The 20,336-nt window shown below is 43.5% G+C and overlaps 1 protein-coding gene across 5 annotated transcripts in view; it reads right to left on the bottom strand.

Moving 5' to 3' along the window:
* The window catches only part of LOC118443540 (rhombotin-1), a 63,886-nt gene that overhangs the window by 3,933 nt on the left and 39,617 nt on the right, over positions 1 to 20,336 (bottom strand). For 4 of the 5 annotated variants that reach the window (XM_085662134.1, XM_035870693.2, XM_035870692.2 and 1 more), the window contains 2 exons: positions 4,726 to 4,837; positions 3,339 to 3,602 (listed from right to left, as the gene is read on the bottom strand). In XM_085662134.1, coding sequence (XP_085518260.1) covers positions 3,339 to 3,602; positions 4,726 to 4,814 — 353 coding nt within the window. In that variant the 5' untranslated portion in view covers positions 4,815 to 4,837. Of the gene's footprint in view, positions 1 to 3,338; positions 3,603 to 4,725; positions 4,838 to 17,772; positions 18,201 to 20,336 lie in introns of those variants that run through there. The other variant, XM_035870694.2, reaches the window with a different exon arrangement.

Below are 20,336 nucleotides of genomic sequence, written 5' to 3'. Positions count from 1 at the left end.
TTGTTCCTTCGCGTGCCTATAATTGAAACTCGATTGAAACAATTTTTTTTAATGTTTCTTTATTTGACACAAATTAAATATATATAACTACGCTCGAACGCGGAAATGTTTTCAAAGCCTTTTTGGTACGCTCGTCTGGACTAGAGATAGAGATATTATCATAACTGCGCAGTCATTGGAATTATCGCACAGCAGTACGAGCACACTCATTGCGTTGGATTTTCCATTATTATGCTCTCTCGCGAATAATGCCACCGCGCGAAAGGCTATCCTTTAATTCTCGCGGAAACGTTTCCCGTGCACGTTCACGATGATACCAAATGCGAGTTTATCTTTCTCTCTTTCTCTCTCTTTCTCTCTCTCTCTCTCTCTCTCTCTCTGTCTCTCTCTCTCTCTGTTTCTCTGTCGAGTGACTAACGCGATTTTCATTCGAGCAAACGAACTAATTAGATAGACGTTTTAAAGCTTGATACGATTTTTCTAATAGGTCAATCGTTTAATCGCGTTACCGTTGGAAGAGATTCCTTTATCAAATGTCGGGCTTCGAAAGGCGTCGTCCCTCATAAGAAAGTCTTATTAACAGAAATATTCGACCGGGAAAGATCGTAGAAAAGGTTTTCTCTAATCGAAACGTAAACCTTTCCATTTTCTAAAGCTTTCCTATAAGAGTAAGAAACTATAGGTGAATGCACGTGTATAGTAACGCAAGTGCAAGAGAGTTTGAAATATTAATCGGTCGCTAGCATGAACGAGAGTTGCTTCCTAAAGGATGTAAGAGTGTACAGTGCTGAGAAGGAGAGAGAATGAGAGAGAGAGAGAGAGAGAGGGATGGAGAGAGGGAGGTGGGCGGAAGAATGAGGGAGAAGTTAAAATCACAAGAGAAAAAAGATGGTGGTAGGGAGTAGAGAGAGGGAGTGGTGGAACGTCGTCTCGCTCTCGGAGTTTGCATGGAAAATTTCAATCTGGGTGTACTCGGATAACTTGGCTGAATCTTTAACGAGGGTCACCGGGCTTTACGAAACACCAACCGAGAGAGTCGTCCATAGACTGGGTTACTACGTAGAAAAGGGAAATAGAGACGTTGCTATCGGAGATGTAGAAAGAGAAGAGAACTGTGTATAAGTGGAAAAGAAAAAAAAAAAAAAACAGAAAGAAAAGAAAGGAAAAGACAAAGAGTGTACTGCAGTTTGAATAAATAAATGCGATAGTCGGTGCCAATGTGTGACCCCATTAGGACCGCTTTACTGCCGACCCCAGTGGTGCCAGCATGCCTGCCCATAGTCCTCCAAGAGTAATATCTATGGTGCTTCGACGAATGCGAAATAGCTAAAATGTAGCTTGTTTCTCGAATGTCTCTGAAATAGTTTCTGCTGAATCGAGAAACAGTACTCGACGATTTTCTTGGTAAGCTTACTTAGCGCTTGAAAAAATATCATCTATTCCGATCGAGAGAAGTCCAAGGATTTGTTTTTACCGTCTGTATATGATTCGATACCGATAAAAAGAATACAAAAGTAAGACCATAAAAAACGGGATACTAATCGATATCAATTTTGTCATTCACATCGATCATCTGTAGTAGGCAGGTGCGACGGAACAAGAATGCGGAATGGTTGAGTGCTGCGAGTAAACGAGTGCGCGAGAAAGAGAGACAACGATGAAGAGAGAGAGAGAGAGAGAGAGAGAGAGAGAGAGAGAGAGAGAGAGGGAGAGAGATGTAGCTAATTGGATCGGTAAATCATCCCTCTGTCTAGGAGGGTGGCAACATAGTCACTGCCACCGGCAACCCTTTATTCTGTGTTATTACAGTCTAAAGTTACCCCGCGCGTAATTGTTGCTGTTTAATTGCAAGCTCTAAGTCGTCGTATTACGCGACACACAGCCATTGCTGCTGCCACCGCCACCGCCGCCGCCACCGCCGCCGCTGCCTTCATGCGCATATAATTGCCTTCTTCGAGTTTGCAGCGGTAGAAGTTCTCTGACATTGCGCTAGAAAAATAATTGGATGTCATTTCCTGGGACGGAAAATGTTTATTGCCTTCTTCGAATGATCCTAAATCCTAAAGAATACAAAACACGAATAAAATCGTAGATATATACTTATCAGATATCGCATAAAGGATCTAACTTAGATATTTGTAGTTGCATGGAATAATTGTTAGAATCCTTAGAAGGTATTAAGGAGAGAAAAGTCGGACGTGCCAATGGATAGTTGTTTCTGGCGGGTGCCCGTCGAAGACGGTTAAGTTATCATCGTGTCGCATCGTCGAAAAGAGGCCTGGAAGCCGACAGAGAATAGCCCTGCCGACGAGGGTATTGTCAAAGATAGACAATGCCGGACGATAAAAACGTAAAATTGATGCTCTTTTGTTCGCATTGTTTGAGAAGCTGTACAACGTTTGTCGCACGCCTGGCCGAGCCATTACTATTGGCTTGAAACTACAACCCTTCCTCCTCCGTTCTGTCTCTTTCTCTCCGTTCACTTCCCTCCTCCTCCTCCTCCTCCTCCTCCTCCTCTAGCTCCCTTCTTCGAAACAGCGCCGACAGCACGCTTCGCTCGCTCCTGACCAATGGCAACCCTCTCCTCTCGCTCCTACCCTCCATTCCTTCCTCATTCCCCTGCCCTCTCCCTTCATCCCCGGCGTATCTCGCTTCCTCAATTCCAACGAGCCGTCAATAAGCCAGCTCACATTGTTGCGCGTTACCAGCTTTGTAGTTTCGCTATTTTACGTTCGTCCCAGCAACACGATTCTTCTCTTACTATGGTACACCACAGAAACCACGAGAACAAGTTTCTACATAGTAGAACGAAAATTTATCGTGGCTTTATGCCCGATGAAATCGTTGCCTTCAATAATCTCCTAACGAAATTTCTATTGCGGCGTGAACGATAAAGCGTGAATCTTTTTGTTCTTCATTGCCTTTTCGAAAGTGAAGAAGAATATGAAAGAGGGAAAAAGAGTTAAGAGAGAAAGAGAGATGACCAAATAAAATGAAAAGTGGAATACGAATATAGTGAGGTACGAGGACGGAGGAGAAAAGGAGGAGGGTTAGAGCAAAGGGTGATTTCCCAGCTGGCCTGTAAAGCAATCCCCCGAGTCGACTTCTGTCTCGTTCAACTCATACCCCGTCTTCTCTAGCTTTCCTCGAGTAAAGCTAGTACCTTACTTCGGGTATTGTAATTATCTTTGAAACTTGCATCGCGCATTCATAATTCAAAATTCAAGATATATATATATATATACACATACATACATATGTATATGTATATGTATATATATATATATATATATATATATATATATATGTACCGTTGGAACATGTAGAATATTACTTACCGGTGCGTACACTGTTGACAGGCGAAACAATCGAGATGATAGACGTTCGTCCTGGCTCGCATGACCATTTCGAAGGCCGGTATAGACTTGTTGCAGGCTGCGCAATATCCTGTATTCCCGAAGAGCCTGAGGTAGTCCCTCTTGCAGAGGATAAGGTTGGCCTTCGTATAGAGCGTAGAACCGACCTCGCCTAACCTACAGTCGCAGCATGCGCACTTGAGACAGTCCTCGTGCCAGTAAAGGTCCAGGGCTTTCAGAAGATACCTGTAAAACCGACCGTAGTTTCTCTTCTTACCGACTGTTCGCTTTAAGACACATATCAGCTAGCCCTATATAGCCTTTTTATTTCAACTTCGCCGATGGTTGGAAAATATATTCGTCAGAATGATTCGATAAATTAAACGAAATTTTAAAAGCAACGCTTATTCTCGACTATCATTCAAAACGCGTTTACTTGACAAATCGATCGAGATCGATCGATCGACCGTTCGTCGCTCACGTAAAAAATTCAAAAGACGAACGATTCAGAATTAATTAACGCTGCCCATTAATTCTATGCAATTAAATCGCGGAATGAAGAGAAACAGAGAGAAAGAGAGAGAGAGAGAGAGAGAACGAATTGTTAGTAGTCGATATGTGTTGATTTTTAAAAAGGTCGGGATACTAATGAAGCAACTACGCGGTGGAGTTGCGCGAATAAAACGACTACTGCGAGGTAGAAACGCAACTGAGATGATCGTTTATTGATCTACGCTTCGTATCAAAGAGTTAAATACATGCGGATTCGAATTCATATTTGTTTCGCTCACTATCTCGGTGCTGCACGAACAATTTCACTCCCGATCGCTACCAATGGGTTAATAAGAATGTGTATTGTGTGCTCGTTATCCATGTGTGCAAAAAAATTGCTCGGATACATAGGTATACTTTTTCCTTCCATTTGCTTTTTTTTTTTTTTTTAATCTACACACAGATATAGATATATGTGTATACATATATATATATATATATACATAAAATTCTCAGCACGTATATCCGACAGTTTAGAACAATTCGAAATTTTCCCGTCGGTCAGTTAAATCGAAACAAACGCGGTGGCTCTGATTGGAGGCTTTCAGAGCGGATACTGGATAACCGATCGAAATAAAAAAGTCGAGCGCTAGGAGCGATGTGCCTCGAATGCTTCTCGTTAAAAACGCTAATAGCCACGATCGAAAGTGGAGAGCACGAAATAATGGATACGGCTGCAGCTGATGGGGTGGAGGTGGAGAGGGAGAATGGGAGGGGATAGGAGAAGGAGGAGGAGGAGGAGGAGGAGGAGATGGAGGAGAAGGGGAACGATCGAAAAATCGTGTTTTCAAGTCGAAACTCCATTTGCCTGACCCACCTTTCCGTGATGGTTTTCCCACAACCGGCGCATTCCTGCTGCGTCGAACCGTTTTTATTCGTTTCCGACTTACTCACGTCCATAGTCATCCTGATCCCAGCTATAACGCCTCCTGCAACATGAACCAGGGAGGATCCTTAAAATATATGATTAATTTTTCTCTTCCTCTGTAATCGTAAAGATCCGAGAACTCGAGACAAAAATCGTCTTACTTTCCTTTCCCTTACTACGATAGTTCGGATGAAGGCAGGGATCAATTGGTACATCGTTTCGACATATATATATAGATATACTTTTTCTTTCTTTCTTCAATGCAACGCGCATACACTAATTTCCTACTTTATCTGCCCTAACCGGCAAAGCATTAGATTACGAGAAGTGCGATTTGAGTGCGATTTGAACGAACACATTTGTTGAAGCGTGAGCACACGTCTGTACCGCCGAAGCGATTCGGCGGGTGGATAGCGCGAGAGGGTGGTTTAGCGGGTGGTGGACTCTGTTGAGAGGTGCGCGCGCGGCGAACCTCGGGAGGAATGAAGGAGATTCGAGTGAACGGGGGTAAAGAGGGGAGAATGGGGGAGGAGCGGGTTGTGGGGTAGGAGGGAATGGCGTGCGCGACGCCAGAGGAAGGATTCCCGAGAGTGGAATGGGGAAAGGGTACACGGTGAGGCGCGGGGCTTAATTAATTAGCCGGATACTTTGAGTAACAATCCATTATTACATACAAACATCCTCGGCCCCGGGGCCAAGCTGCAGCTTTATGCTGCTAATTGGCCTTCTCAAAGCTGGGAGACCCGGGCACGAGTTATAAACGCTACTCTCTCTCCCTCTCTCTCTCTCTCTCTCGTTCTCTATCTTCCTCGCTCACGTTACCGTCGTATATACGTGTGTATACTTCGTTCTATCCTTCTATCTTTCTCTCTCTTTTGCATATACACATACATGAAGACACGCGTACAAGTAAAGTACATACAATTGCATAGAGATCTATGGAAAGAGTGAAAGAAAGAGAGAGATAGAGAGCAGCATGCGCGCGCCTACACATGCGCGCCAAACGAAGAAGAAAGAAGGAGAAAGAACGAGGAGAAACGAAGAGAGAGCGATCGTGGCTTGAAGGGAGAGAGAGAGAGAGAGAGAGAGAGAACGGATAGCGCTAATAACGCGCTCGTGGCGCAAAAAAAGGAAGAAGTATAATTGCCAGCCCTCGTGGCAGGTATTTTTCAAATAGGACCCGTCCGTTAATTGGAGGGCAAATTAAAGAGGAGCCGCGGAGGAAAAAAACATCGTTCCTCCATCATGCACCCCCGCGTGCTTACTTCTCTCTCTCTCTCTCTCTCTCTCTACGATCACCCCTTCTCCCAACCTTTTCCTCTCTTCTCATAGCCTCACCACCGATGCTCCGACTCGACAAGATATCTGCTAGGCGCCTCGCGATTCGTCAAAACGAAGCGCGTTGCTTTTCCTCCACCTGTCTCTTGCATTTTTCTTTTATTTTCATTTTATCCTTTTTATCTTTCCTTTTCTTTACTCAACCGATCACCACAATCAGTTGGATCTACTCCAACAACTATGAAAAATAGTTCGTAAAGTCCAATAAAGTTTCCCTATCTACGGATATATATATGTATATATATATATATATATATATATATATATATATATATATATGTATATACCTAAGTAGATTTGTCGATCGTTAAAAGAAAAAGCAGACTAAAATCAAGGGGAAAATAAAGAAGCAACGTGGATGCTGGACTCGAGGCGATTAAATCGCACAAATTGGATACGCGAACCGGTCTGTAATTTAATCTTTCAGCGCGTCACGGACCAGTATAAACTTGAGAGCTCGCGAGACACAAATAACAGACGTTGCGACACATAGTTACATCTATAATCCTTGCGTACATCTCCGCGAATACACGAAATCCACAAAAGACATTCTCGCGAATGGATTGAGTTGCGAGGAAGATGAAATAGAGAGAGAAAGAGAGAGAGAGAGAGAGAGAGAGAGATAGAGAGAGAGAGAGAGAGAGATAGTCGGTTCGAATGATAAATACGGTCGAGACCGCAATATCCTGATCCGTGGTAAGCGTACACCTACGTGGCCGTGGCCGTTCAACAACTCGATATTGTAGCATTGCCGCGTATCGACTACATTCCTGTTCGACCATTTCCCTCCTCCTCCTCCTTTTTCTCCCTTCCTCTTATCCATCGTCTCCCTCTTTTCCTCGTCTCGGCTTCGCGCACATTTCATTACGCGTCACTAACATTGAATTTTTCCTCATCCTTTTCCCTTTCGATTCCTATCGGCCCTTTGAATCCCTTTCTCCCGAATGGCTAATCAACTTTAGCTACAACAATATCGTATCGCTTACCGTTGTTTTTACCATCGGTATAGAATAAGTATTAATTGCAACGAAAGCTGTAACACCGAGATCGATAGATAAAGTTCTATGTAACTAAAATCGTTCGAAGTAATAAAAAGAAACGAGAGGAAATTCGAAACAATACACCATGAAAGTCCTGGATAGTGGGAAAAGTACGATATCCGATCGGCAACGTATAGGACTTTTTATTCGGTCAATATAAGAGAGGAGAGGCACCCTTCTGAGATTACGAAACTGCCCTAACAGCAATATGGGAGCACCTATAGCCACCCCCTCTTTTTCCTCTTCCACAACTACCCTTACCTTCCCATTCGCCACTCGGCCAAAACTCTGGACTATCCGTCGCGAGATATCCTGTCCAGCCGGACAGGGCTGGCGGGTGGTTTAATAAAAATGTCAAATATAAAGTAGCCGGCGGGGTCGGACATTTAGGAAATAAATAAATGTAAAAGAAGAGAGTGAGAGGGGAGACGGAGGAGAAAGGAAGAAAGGGAGAAGAAGAAGAAGAAGACCGAGATAGAGTGGAATCCGAAGTAATACGCGACTGCAGAGAAAGGAGAGAGAGAGAGAGAGAGAGAGATACAGAGAGAGAGAGAGAGAGAGAAGGAAAAAGACAAAAAGAGGGTTTGACGGAATCTCTCTCTCTCCCTGTCTCTCTCTCTCTCTCTCTCTCTCATACTCGTTGTAAGTCTCGTGCAAGTGGACGAGGTCCCACGTATAATATTTCTATCGAGAGAAATAGAAGACAGAGAGAGAGAGAGAGAGAGAAAGAGAAGTTAGTATATCCCACCCTCCAACACGCGTATACTGAAATGCACTCTACGGTTTTCAATTTCATGGACATTTTTTTCAAGCATTCTCGCGGGCGTTACCTTTTCCACTCGGAAATCGAGGGTGGACCGGACGAAGGGATAAAACGAAGAAGGGTTCGCAGTCTGATATCTAGGATACTACCAGTAGTGCCAGGTCCAAGTACCCGTAGAGATTTCAAAAGAAAGAATGAATATGTATCTATAAAAAGAGAAAGGAATATAATATCTTTTTTTTCGGGTAACAAAAAAAAATAAAAAGAAATAAAAAAAAAAATATTTAATTCGACGATCGAAATCTTTCGTTGGTAAGACGACGAAATAATCGAAATGTCGTATACGAGAGAGAGATACATAGGTGCTGAAACAGCGAGCACCATTGCAATTTCGGGGTTTAATAATGATCCCAGCCGACGACTCGAGACTACCTCCCGTGTCATTATACTATGAAGTGGAGAGGCTGCTAATTAGTCATTAGCGGAGGAAAAAGACAGCAAGCAACGGGTGCTGTAGGACGGGCAGCAACCCCATCCGACGCGGCCGCATCGTCGTCGTCGTCGTCGTCGTCGTCGTCGTCGTCGTCGTCGTCGTCGTCGTCGTCGTCGTCAGAGCACAGGTACGGGCAAACTCGAGCAAACAGGGTGTAGCTTCTAGCCTACGTCTAATTGGACCCCGGCGACGTAAGTTCTACTAATTGAGACCAGGCCTGTAACTATCAGCGGCCACGAGAGGGTCCTTTGGAATTTCTCATCCGGAAATTAACGATCTATTCTTTTCGATTAATAATTTCTATTTCTTATTTCTTTTTAAATATACTCATTTATGATCGATCGTTATTTAATTACGTTATGTTCTTCGAGAGTTAATTCGTCCTTGAGAATCCGATATTTAACGAAACATGGAAACTATAGATATATCGTCTAACATCTGTCCCGTTCCAATCGGAATGAGAGTGCACGCAATGAAGCTTTACGTAGGAGAGCCAAGAAAGCTCTAGTTATAAAGCGTACCGCCAACGTTACTTACAAATGTATGCAGTTTCTATGGTCGGTAGAGGGGGATGAAAAGGGGAATATCAGCGTGTATACCTTGCGGTCGAAAAGTTATTAGTTTCACTCGAGTAAGCGTGGAGCAGTTTACAAGCTATGACTAATTGGACCTCGGTAACGTACCTGCAAGTTCCGCTAATTGAGGCGGCCAGTTCGCTAACTACCAGAAGGGCTTTCGAAAATATAGGTATTCAGGAGAAGAATACGGATTCAGAAATCAATAGATACGATCCGTCGATTATAATTCACGTAATTTCTGATATTCTATAAACTTCGTCCGTTTTAATTAGACCCTCCTCTCTATTCGTTAATGTCGCGTGTAAGAAGTTTTCTTTGCGAAATTTTTTTTTTTCTTTCGCCAAGAAGAAGACAGGAAAAAACTGGCGAGATCATCAAGAAACGCGAAACCTGTCCCGCAATTAACTCTCCTCGATAACGAAATTGCGACAGTCTTATATCTATATATCTCTCTCTTTCTATATATATATATATACATGTGTATGTGTGTCTATTTATATATATATATGTATGTATGTATAGTATCTATGTAAGTACGTGTGTAAGAACCTTTAGTTGGAAGAGACATACAAGTTTGAACGGACGCATAACGAGCCCACCAGGGAACGACGAAGAGGAGAGTAAAGAGGAAGGATGGAGGAAGATAGGGCATAAGATGAGAAGAAAAGGGAAAAGGATGGGAGTCAGATGTATATATATATATATACATTTATATATATATATGTATATATATATATATATATATATATATATATATAGAGAGAGAGAGAGAGAGAGAGAGGGTAGGCAGCGCCAAATTTTAATTTCACCCCTAACAAGGCAAGGTACGGAGGAGGGTGCTCCTCGGCCCCTTCAGGACCACGGGATTCCATCCTTCAGGATCATTATATCGCCAATTAGAAGATAGCGAAGCTCGCCGGCGCCTAACAAGCTTCCTGGGGAGACAGACCTTCTCCCGATTCGAGGCAAGTGCTATATACGCGCACGACGTATACATCTTTGTGAGCCAGTAACACCGCCTTCAGCCAGTGCAAAATGTAACAGCTGGAACTCCTTGACTTTTCGAAGTCATTCGTTCGCTTCTTTGCCAAACGAAAGAGATGAAAAAAGAAAAAGAGACAGAGAAATATAAAGAGACAGAGAGCAAGAGAAAATGGTTGTGACGCAGTCCAGACTGCTCGAAATATTTTAGCGATAATTAAAAATATATAAGAGCTAAAGATTTTTCGACTTTCTATTTTCTCGGCACAAGCGAGATTATTACGTCGGTCGTTAGACGTTCAGAGAATCGGATCCGAGTTCCTCTTCCTTGGTGCCGCAAAGCGAGGAGAACATGCGCGCGCGCGCGCCTGAGAAAGAGAAAGAGAGAAAGAGAAAAAGAAAGAAAGAGAGAGAGAGAGAGAGAGAGAGAGAGAGAGAGAGAGAGAAGGTTCGCTCCTTCATCTGGGATCCAATTAACGATAGGCGAACCAAACTCCAAGCGAGCAGCCAGTTAAAAATTAGCTCCGCGCTCCTGACGCCATCTTGGTGATCTCTCTCTCTCTCTCTTTCTCTGTTACCTTCCTTCTCCTCTCCTTCATTCCCTTTTACTTCAAGAAGGGTGAACGGGCATGTTATGTCCAGCACGCGGATATTACAACCACCCACACCAACCCTTATCCGCTAGACAACTCTCCACTTCCCTGCACTATTACCTACTAATACTACCACTACAACAACTACTACCACTAGCAATGTCTAGGTACTTATATGGGGTGCATAGCAAGGGATATACGATGGGTTTCAATTTAAACTTATTTTTGTAGCTCGCGTGCTACCTCGATCGGGGAATTCGTTGAATCTTTGGAAAATAACCGTCACCCATCTTCGTTATTGGCTTAAGGATAAGAAAAATTTATTTTCTAATTAATAATTTATCGTATCGATGATAGATCGAGGATTAATTGGATGAAAGAATAAACGGAGAAGCAAATAAAGCGTTGTGAGCGTATATTATACAAAGGGAAAAATGGGGCTGACGGAATTCAATTTAAACTTATTTTTGTTCTTACAATATCTGAAATGGTGAATCTAAATACGGGAATAAAATATAAAATTGCTTCTGCCAAGCGAGAAGACCCGGGCTACACTTTCCCTCCTATCTCCTCCCAATTTTTATATATGCTGAAGAAGAGAGAGAGAGAGAGAGAGAGAGAGAGAGAGGGAGAGAGAGAGAGAGAGAGAGAGAGAGAGCGTATTTATATCTGTGTGTATGTGTGTGTGTAGATCGAGTATTGCTTACACGAAATAAAGAAGTGGAACGCGCGTGACCCGTAACTATATATCCCCTACAGGGTGGTCATTGAAAATTGGAAAATGCTCTTGGTCATAAATTAAGTCTGACGGTTTGGCAATACTCACACATATCCATACAAAGACCTCTCCCCCTTTGTCCATTTCGTTTGTACTTTTTCAAGCTTGTTCTTTTCTCTTGACAAACGACGTATTACTATCCATGAAAAATTAGTCCTCCCACATATTGATAATATTTGAACATAAAATCATATAAATGATAGAGCTTTTTCAATAGAGAAAAAAACAAAAAAAAAGAAGATCCGAAACATTTCTATTAGAAACCACAAGTATATTTATCGTGGGCAAAGGGAAGAAAAATAAAGGGGAAAAGAGAGAGAGAGAGAGAGAGAGAGAGAGAGAGAGAGAGAGAGAGAGAGAGAGAGAGAGAGAGAGAGAGAGAGAGAGATGTAGAGAGAAGGGAATTCTTTGTTCGAGGAAGAAAACAAAAATTATTCCTACATCGGCTAGTACGTGGCCCCAAAAATTCGTGGGTCGGTCAAGGGTAGGTGGGCGGAGAAAGGATGGATAAGGGTAGGAGGAGAGTCGGCGGTGCGCATTAATGGAAGGAAAACGGAAAACAATTTTAGTCGGTGTAATATACTTCCTTGTGCAAACAAGACTCGGTAAATCGAGCAAATAAGGCTGTAAACCGTGGTCATTATAGCTTTATGCAGGCGCCCGTTGCAAAAACACGAAAAATTAACGAGACCAGTTCTCCCTCTTTCTTTTTTTCTTTTTCTCTTTTTCTTTCGTCGTTTTCTCTGTCACGAAGCAATGGCGTTGTAGACGTAGTTAGCGAAAGGAAAGGGCTGATGTTACCTTAGGCGAAGCATCTTATGGGTCGACGCCGATCATAGCAAAGAAAGAAACGTGGAAAGGGGAAATAGAGAAGTACAGAAGAAGAAAAAAAGGAGAGAAAAAAAAAGAAGCGACTTGAAAGGAAATTTTTGCGTTTTTCCGTTCCGTCGTCGTCGTCGACGTCGTCGTCATCGTCGTCTTCGTCTTCGTCGTCGTCGTCGTCGTCGTCGTCGTCGTCGTCGTCGTCGTCGTCGTCGTCGTCGAGTAAAATCGACGCAACCGGCCGCGATACACTTTTCCTGCTAGGCAATATTCATAAATCACCCTCCAGCAGCCTCGACCCCTCGCGCCTCGTGTCTGCCCTCCCTTTTTCCTCTTTCTCCCCTCCTCTTTCTTTATATAGGTGTATATATATATATATACGCTTAGAATAAGCATCCCTCCTCTTCCCGCAGGAGGGATGCAGCGACGAGGTCAACTTCCTTCTTCCTTCCTTTTCTTTTTCTTTTCTCTCCCCCGAGGAGAAGGAGGAAGAGGAAAGAGAGGGGAGGAAAAAAGGAGGAGAGGAAAACGAAGGCCAAGGAGGAGGCAAAGCCGAAGAGAATCCGTGGTATGGGGTAGCAAACGGGGGTGGTGGTCTCAGATTCTATTAAGATCTCAGTAAGTCTTGTTACACGGAGAGGCCATGCCGCAAATCTCGCAATAAAACAGCCACCGGTATAACACAGATTCGGCCATCCACCAACTACCACCACAGGCGTCCTCCTCTTATATTCCTTCCTCTCTCCTTTCCTCTCTCTCTCTCCCTCTCTCTCTCTCTCTCTCATACAACTCCAGTAGTATGTCCTGAAAAGACGTCCACGTCGACGCGACTTTTCGCTTTTCCGAATTCTCTCCCCTCCCGGTATTCTTATTTTTCCATAGCGATTTACAAGCTTTCGTTACCCTTCCAAAAGAATCAGGAATAATCCGGTCTCCCGAATAAACTCGAGGAATAACAAGAAAGAGAGGGTTTCTTTTATCTTCATTTCATTTTAACGAATCACCCTATCAGCATAAAGGATTAATGAATATCCTGAATGGTATTAAACGTTAACGTACACATTGGCTAAATATCGATATCGCGTATCGTGCACATTTTAAAGTGTCTGAGTGGAACGACACGACGAAGAGGACGATATCAGCGCGTCATAAAACGAGTCGTAAGCGTCTCGAACCAACAGACACCTGACGCAGCAATGTGCGTAAGTGATAAAAGGGTAAATCTAATATCCTCGATTCTCGATGTCTCTATTTATATTCTTAGAAGTCGAAAAGGAATTAGAATTCGAACGATCTTTTATTTCATCTTATTCCTAAAGGAAAGAGAGACGATCTACCATCTTAAAAGGTTCGACTATCTAGGCGACGTGGCATACAACTTTGAACAAAATAAAGAAAGGAAAAGGAATGATAGAAGTAGTAAAGGGATGAGGGTGAAAGCGAGATATAGAGGAGAAGGAAACGGACGAGATGGGGTAGAGGTCGACGTAAGAACGATCTCGCAATCGAGGGGCCAAAATCAATCAAAACATTAATTGAAAGAGCCCGGGAGACAATGGAGCCCAGCCGGCTAAGGCGGTAGGTAGGTATGGATGGTCTGATAATCGAAAGATATCTCAGTGGCCAATAGCCGATGCCTCTGGTACCAACCTATCTACCTACCTACCTACCTACCTAGCTAGCCAGCTAGCTAGCTGGCTAGTACGTTGCGAGAAACGACTAGTTGGAAAAAAGGAACTTTTCATTGGAAGAAAGATGGCGTCCTGGTTCAAATCGGGCGAATCAACCTGAGCGTGAACGAAACACGTTCGAAAACTATTCGAAACGTTTTTCTTCTTTCAACGTAGATATTGTGGTCTCCATTTCTTGATACTACTACAATCTGATCATTTTAAAAGATCGAAGATATATCGATTAAAGTTGATGCCGTTCTTTCTTTCGCGCGTATCATGGCAAAGTACTAAATTACTCGTACTAAATAACCCCTACGCAATTATGAATGATTACTTGATATTAAAACGGCTTATTAAAACGAGCTGTAATAATTTGATTTCAATTTATTCGAGAAGTTTTATTCGTGAGTTTCTTAAATTATTTCATCGGCAACAATTCGATTATAGCAGCAAACTGACACGCTTGAAATATAATATAATACAATACGATATAATATAATATAATAGAAGTTTTAAAGAATACCGGAAAGCGAGAACAATCGAAGAAACTTCAACGCTACGTTATAATTATCCCTTTAAGATAAATAATGAAATTATAAATTCGAAGAGGGAAAATAGGGGACGGATGAATTAGGGGGTGGGGGATATGGGCACAACGGTGAGAATGATGGGGCCGACGCCCAGAAAGAAGTACACTGCCACCTGGCGGAATGCCCAAGAACCTTCGGGGGGGTTGGTCGAGGGACTATATCATCGTCATAAAAGCAATGTCCGAAAGAGAAGAGAGAGGAGAGGTGACCGAACGAAAGTTTTAAATTCTCCTACTAGCATACATACATACGTACATACATGTGCTTTCGAACAGGCGACTTTTCGCAGGGATATCGGCGGCTCTAAGAAGAGTGTCCGAGAGAGAGGGCTATATGGATAGGGGGTACGAGGACCTGGGGGATGGAGGAGAAGAAGCAAGAAAATGGTGGGAAGGGTCAATTCGTAAGGCACGCATTCTGCAGCTACGATCAACGTAAGAGGATTATATTTGACGTTTTTCGATCAGGCAAAGTGCCTCTTTTATTGAAGCGTTCGCCATGGAATTACGAGTAATACTCGCTCTGTCTGGGTGGGTGTACGGTCTTATTAAATCGTTTGCCGTGGAAGTAGTAAGAGGAGGCAACCGGTGCTCGTTGAAAGACGACGAAGAGAAGGACTGTGAAAGCCTTCGAGATATCAACTCTCGATAGTATCGTTACTGAATCGATTTCGAGGAAAAAAGAACGAGAATATGGAATAGTTCAGCGAGAGTAATTAATCCGGTAAGATACTCCTTTCCTTTTTTTTTATTTTTTTTTTTTTTATTTTCTTTTTTTTTATCGATTACATTGGGAAAGAACAAAAAAAAAAAAAAAAAAAAGAAAAGAAAAGAACGAGACACATCGACGAACGAAAAGAAGAGGTGGAATCAGTAATTTTTTTTCTCCTTTTTTTTTTTTTTTTTTTTCTTCTTCCATTGAGAACGTACGTCTTTCTTTTTCCCGTCTTTTGTCTCTCTCCGGTTGACAGAGATTTCCATTCCTTTGATTTCGTCGAATCGCGGAACTTACGATAAAGACTGAGCGCGCGCGCTCCCACCAAGAGTTACGGTCATACTTCCGCTTTTAACCGGGAGTTAATTAACCGCACCGAATTGTGTCGGTATAAAATAAACGTTTGGCTCGCTAGCTAGGCTGCTCTCTCCCTCTCTTTCTCTTTCTCTCTCTCTTTCGCTTTCGTTCTCGCGCGCATAGTCAATTTATTTGAGAGCTTCGGTAGGACAGTGATAACCGTGCTATATACATGTACTTCCTGCGTATCTTACTCTTCTTCTCCCTCTCTTTCTCTCTCTTTCTCTCTTCCCCTTTACCCTTATGCCCCCGGTCCTCTTTCCCTCCGAAGCCGACGACGGGCCGCCTCTCTCCGACTTCAAACGAAATAATTAAGCCATTCTCTTTAGGCGAACGGCTAACGAGCCCGCCAGTGCTGAAGCTAGTGCCAATTATCGAAATCCAAACGGACGGATACACTCGCATCCATTCTGCAGGGACGCTCGAACCCCTCGAAATAGGGGTCTACTCCTGCTCGCTCACTCCTCTTCCACCTTCTCCTCCTACTCCTCCTCTCTTTCTCTAACTCGTCTCCACCCACTTTGATCGTCCTGCTGATTGGGACAGTCAAGCGAAGAAGAAGGTGGTGCCCGCCGAGATTTTTCAATATTTGCGACTATTATATTCGTGTAACAGATATTGCACGATTGCGCGCGACTCTTGCGATCGTCGTGCCATTACGTATAATAATAAAAAGAAAAAAGAAAAAAAAAAAAAAAAAGAAAAGAAGAAAGAAAGAAAGAAAGAAAAGTGTGTACGATTTTAAAATGATTCATATCTGTATCCCCGATATGTCAATGCCGATAATTTAACTTGTTCCCATTCGAATAATATATTCGCTCGCGTTCGTAGACACAATCGAAGAATGCTTGACGTTATCACCGCGCGAAACAACGAAGAAATGAGAAGATATACGACGAAAAATAAAAATTCATCGGAAGTCGAGAAGGCGCGAGGTAGAAAGGCGAAACTCCAGCGGCATTATGTGTAAGAAAATGCGAGTCTGGCAAGCTGATACGTGGCATTCTACGGGGTGCAGGATTAACGTCGCTTCTAAGGAATCCGTATCTGTAACGGCAACCGTACGAACGCGAACGTCTTAAGTGGAAGCTGTAATTGGAGCGAGCGCTGACTGAGTTGCGCTGGAGGAGGAGACGTCGAGTGAGAACGGCAAAGAGAGAAAGAGATAGTTAGCAAAGAGAGAAAGAGAGAGAGAGAGAGAGAGAGAGAGAGGGTGGGAGAACTTCTACAATCACGAAATCGCTGTAAAAGGCGAAGCACGTCGAAGACTCCTAGTTGGTTAAACTCGACTTGACGTTTCGATGGTCGATGAAGTCACGAAAGGCTCGTTCCTCCTAGTCTTCGTCGTAGTTCTTGGTCCACCTTCCCTCCCTTCCTCTCGCCCACTTGCTCGCTCTCTCGCTATCTCGCTATTTCTCTCTCTCTCCTTCTCTCTCTCTCTCTCTCTCTCTCTCTCTCTGTCTCATTCTCTTCGGTGCCAGCTCTACCGGCCCTCAACATATCCTCGTAAACAGTCGTTTCTCCGGTTACCGGCATGCGCGCGTCGCTAATGAAATTACTCCGCGCGATACATTACCCGTGGACGCTTAATTACTTTCAGAGAAATCCAGTCGACGAAGGGAGAACGAAGTAACGCAACTTTCGTCGTTACGGCTCCTCTCTCCCACTCCTCTTTTCGTTTCCTAGTCCCCTTCTCTTCTTTAACCTCTCTCAGCCCGCAGTCTCCTACCTACCTACCTCTTATTCCTCATCCTTATCCTCCTCCTCTTCCTTCTCCTCCTCCTCCTCCTCCTCTTCGGCACCACCGATACGATCGCGCGACATAATTGCTTTTCTTTCTTTCGTTATTCGATTAAAGTCCTTTCCTACACCACCCCCTTCCTCTATCTCAATCCCTCGATTAAACGATAATTAAATATACAAACGACAGCAATTAAATTCATCGTCATAAAAAGAGAGAGAGAGAGAGAGAGAGATAACTCGCCACAGGATTCTAAGGGTTTTCGACCTCGAGAGATACAATGTCGCGGACAGTACGCCGTAGTCTTATCGCAAAAAAAAATATGCAAACGAGAGGATGCGACCGGAAGGAACCGATACGATCGGCAAGTAAGTACTTAAGTATCTACGATCGACGTCGTAGAAAGAAATTCTATATGTAAAAATATTCGACGAAAACGATCTATGAAACGTCAATCTTCCGGAACACAATCCCACTTCTACGGAATCCCTTTATCTAGGCAAACGGATAGATAAAATAAAACGAGCAATGTTACCTTGCAACGATCGCACGAAAGTTCAGCGGACGTTAACGACGAGAATCCCTTGGATCTCTCGTTTTTATTCTCCTCCTGCCACGTGCCACTGCATCTTGAGAAGGACGAGTTGATCTCTTTAATACACCAACTCCGGGAAATTTTGTTATAAAAGAAGGGAGGAAAAAGAAAAAGGGAAAAATTCTCAAATAAAAAGGCAAAATTTTTATATCGTCGAAGCAACGAAACTCGAGATTTCACACAAAAACGAGATTGTTAATTCGATACGTGACTAACGATATAGACTTTGTTCTTTTTTTTTTTCTTTTCTTTTCTTTTCTTTTTTCTTTAATTATAGAAACCCGCGCGTTCAAACGGGGACTTGTGTAGCACTAACGAGACGTCGTTTGAAATTGGAACCAAGTCGAAAATGCGCGAACCTCCTACCAGCAGGATGGTCGGTTGTAAACTGCCGGAGTACCGCGTGCGGCCACGGCACGCCACCGACAGTGATAAATCCCCACCACTCTGAACTCTCTCTCTCTCTCTCTGTCTCTCTTTCTCCTTCTCTCTCCCTCTCTCTCTCTCGGCTTCCTCCACCGATTCGGAAGACAACCCCTCCACCATCGACGATTCTACGTCGTTATCCCTCCGACAAAAACGAGCCGTACTTGCCCCCACTCTCCAGTATTTTCGCCCACCACATCTATTTCGCTCCCTCCACGTGCTCGTTTTGTCCCTCCATTCACCCCACTATATCCTCTACCGTTTCTCTCTCTCTCTCTCTCTTCCTCTCCTTTCTCTCTTTCTCTTTGTCTTTCCCTTTGACTGCCTTTCTCTCTTTCTCTTTTCTTTCTCTTTCTCTTTCCCGTTCACTATCTTTGCCGCACGATTTAGCTCCCGCTCGAGCGAACGAGTTTTCGTGATACGGGATAATGTCGGTACTCTTACCGATTAACAGCGACGCGCCTTTCAAGTGTTCCTTTCTTTCTCTCTCTTTCTCTCTTTCTCTTACTCTTTCTCTCTTATTCTTTTTTCTAAATAAAATATATAAGAAAATTTTTATATCGATGATACGTACCATCTTACGAACGTTCTCCCGCTTAATCGATAAATATTAATTAAATTTCAATTAGATCGTATAGAGGATTTTAATAGAGATTATCTTGATCGTAATAAAAATAAATATAGATACATTTCTTATCGAACATAGGAGAATTTTTTTGCTAAAAGTCACACGTCGAGCCACGGAAAGATCAAGTTCGCGACTAACGTCGACCGAAGCGAGTAAAAGTCTACCCTATCGCACGCGTGCAGAAACGAAGATAGGGAGGGTATCGTGCTCGAAAGGGGTGGTTATCCCCACTTCCATCGAAAGCTTCCCACCTAGCTACTATACTCCCCATCGGTTTTCCCGCAAGGCCACACCTCCCATTACAAAAATTACACTGCTCGCTGATTTAGTGTTGTGCGACGTTCCGTCGAGAGGGGAGGAACGCGGAGGGGTGTACTGTTCGAGTAAAAGAGAGAGAGAGAGAGAGAGATAGATAGAGGGTGGCGTGGCGGTCCGGCGCAAGGATAGGAACCTAAGTAATGAAAGGGTTGCTCTCTCTGCCGGCTTCGAGAATCACGGAATCATTCGCCAGATTAAATTAGAAAGGCTACGATCTTTTCTCTCTCTCTCTCTCTCTCTCTCTCTCTCTCTTTTATCTTTAGCGCGCCCGAATTCGTTCGAGAAAATGGATTAGACCGCGTTTATACTTAACGGCACCTACCACTACTACACTCCCGATATGCTTTCTTTTAATTACCCAGTGATTTACGGCAATGAGCTGATTAAATCGAGAACTTAAAAGGTAGATCACCATGTGCGAAATAACGGGGTTCGTATGAACAAGCCCCTTTACTATCTATCTATCTGTCTATCTATCTATCTATCTATCTATCTATCTATCTATCTGTCTGTCTATCTATCTTTCTCCCACCCCTTACGCTCAAGCTCTCTCTCTCTCTCTCTCTCTTCAGCCTCCATGGCCTTCTTATTGGATTGCCTTGTCACATTTTTATTTCATAGCCGCTCGCTTTCCGCATCGCGTTCTCGACGTTAATATCGACGAAACTTTCATTTCGCGGAAGTGCAACGTTATAAATTTCGAATGCGCTTTAATGTAAGTGGACTGCTCCAACGGTGGCGGTGGCGCTGGCGGTGGAGGTGGAAAAGGAAGAGAAGGAAGAGGACGAGGAGCAGGAAGAGAAGGAGGAGGCAAAGGAGGAGGAGGGAGGAGAATGAGGATGAGGAGGAAGAGGGTAGGGTAGGGTAGGGTTGCGAAATAGAGAGCGTCGCGTTTGCCGCTAGTCGAGTGAATAGAAGCAAGTACCAAGGGGCGTCTCGCCGACGCGGCCAACTTTTTAAACGCACCAACTTCGACTCTGTTTCACGAATTCGTTCGACCGTCGAGACTTTGCCCTGGATATAACGTTAATGCGATCGCGTCCTGCCAGGCCGAACTTTGCCGATTATATTCGATCCCCCTTTCCTCCCCGTCTCTTTGAAAAAGTATTATCGACGTCGGATCGACGTCAAA

This window comes from Vespa mandarinia, chromosome 17 (genome assembly GCF_050613455.1).
Source record: "Vespa mandarinia isolate Hongniang chromosome 17, ASM5061345v1, whole genome shotgun sequence".
NCBI classification, from domain to species: domain Eukaryota; kingdom Metazoa; phylum Arthropoda; class Insecta; order Hymenoptera; family Vespidae; genus Vespa; species Vespa mandarinia.
The sequence above is the reverse complement of the archived record's forward strand: the minus strand, read 5'-3'. Positions and strand labels throughout refer to the sequence as shown.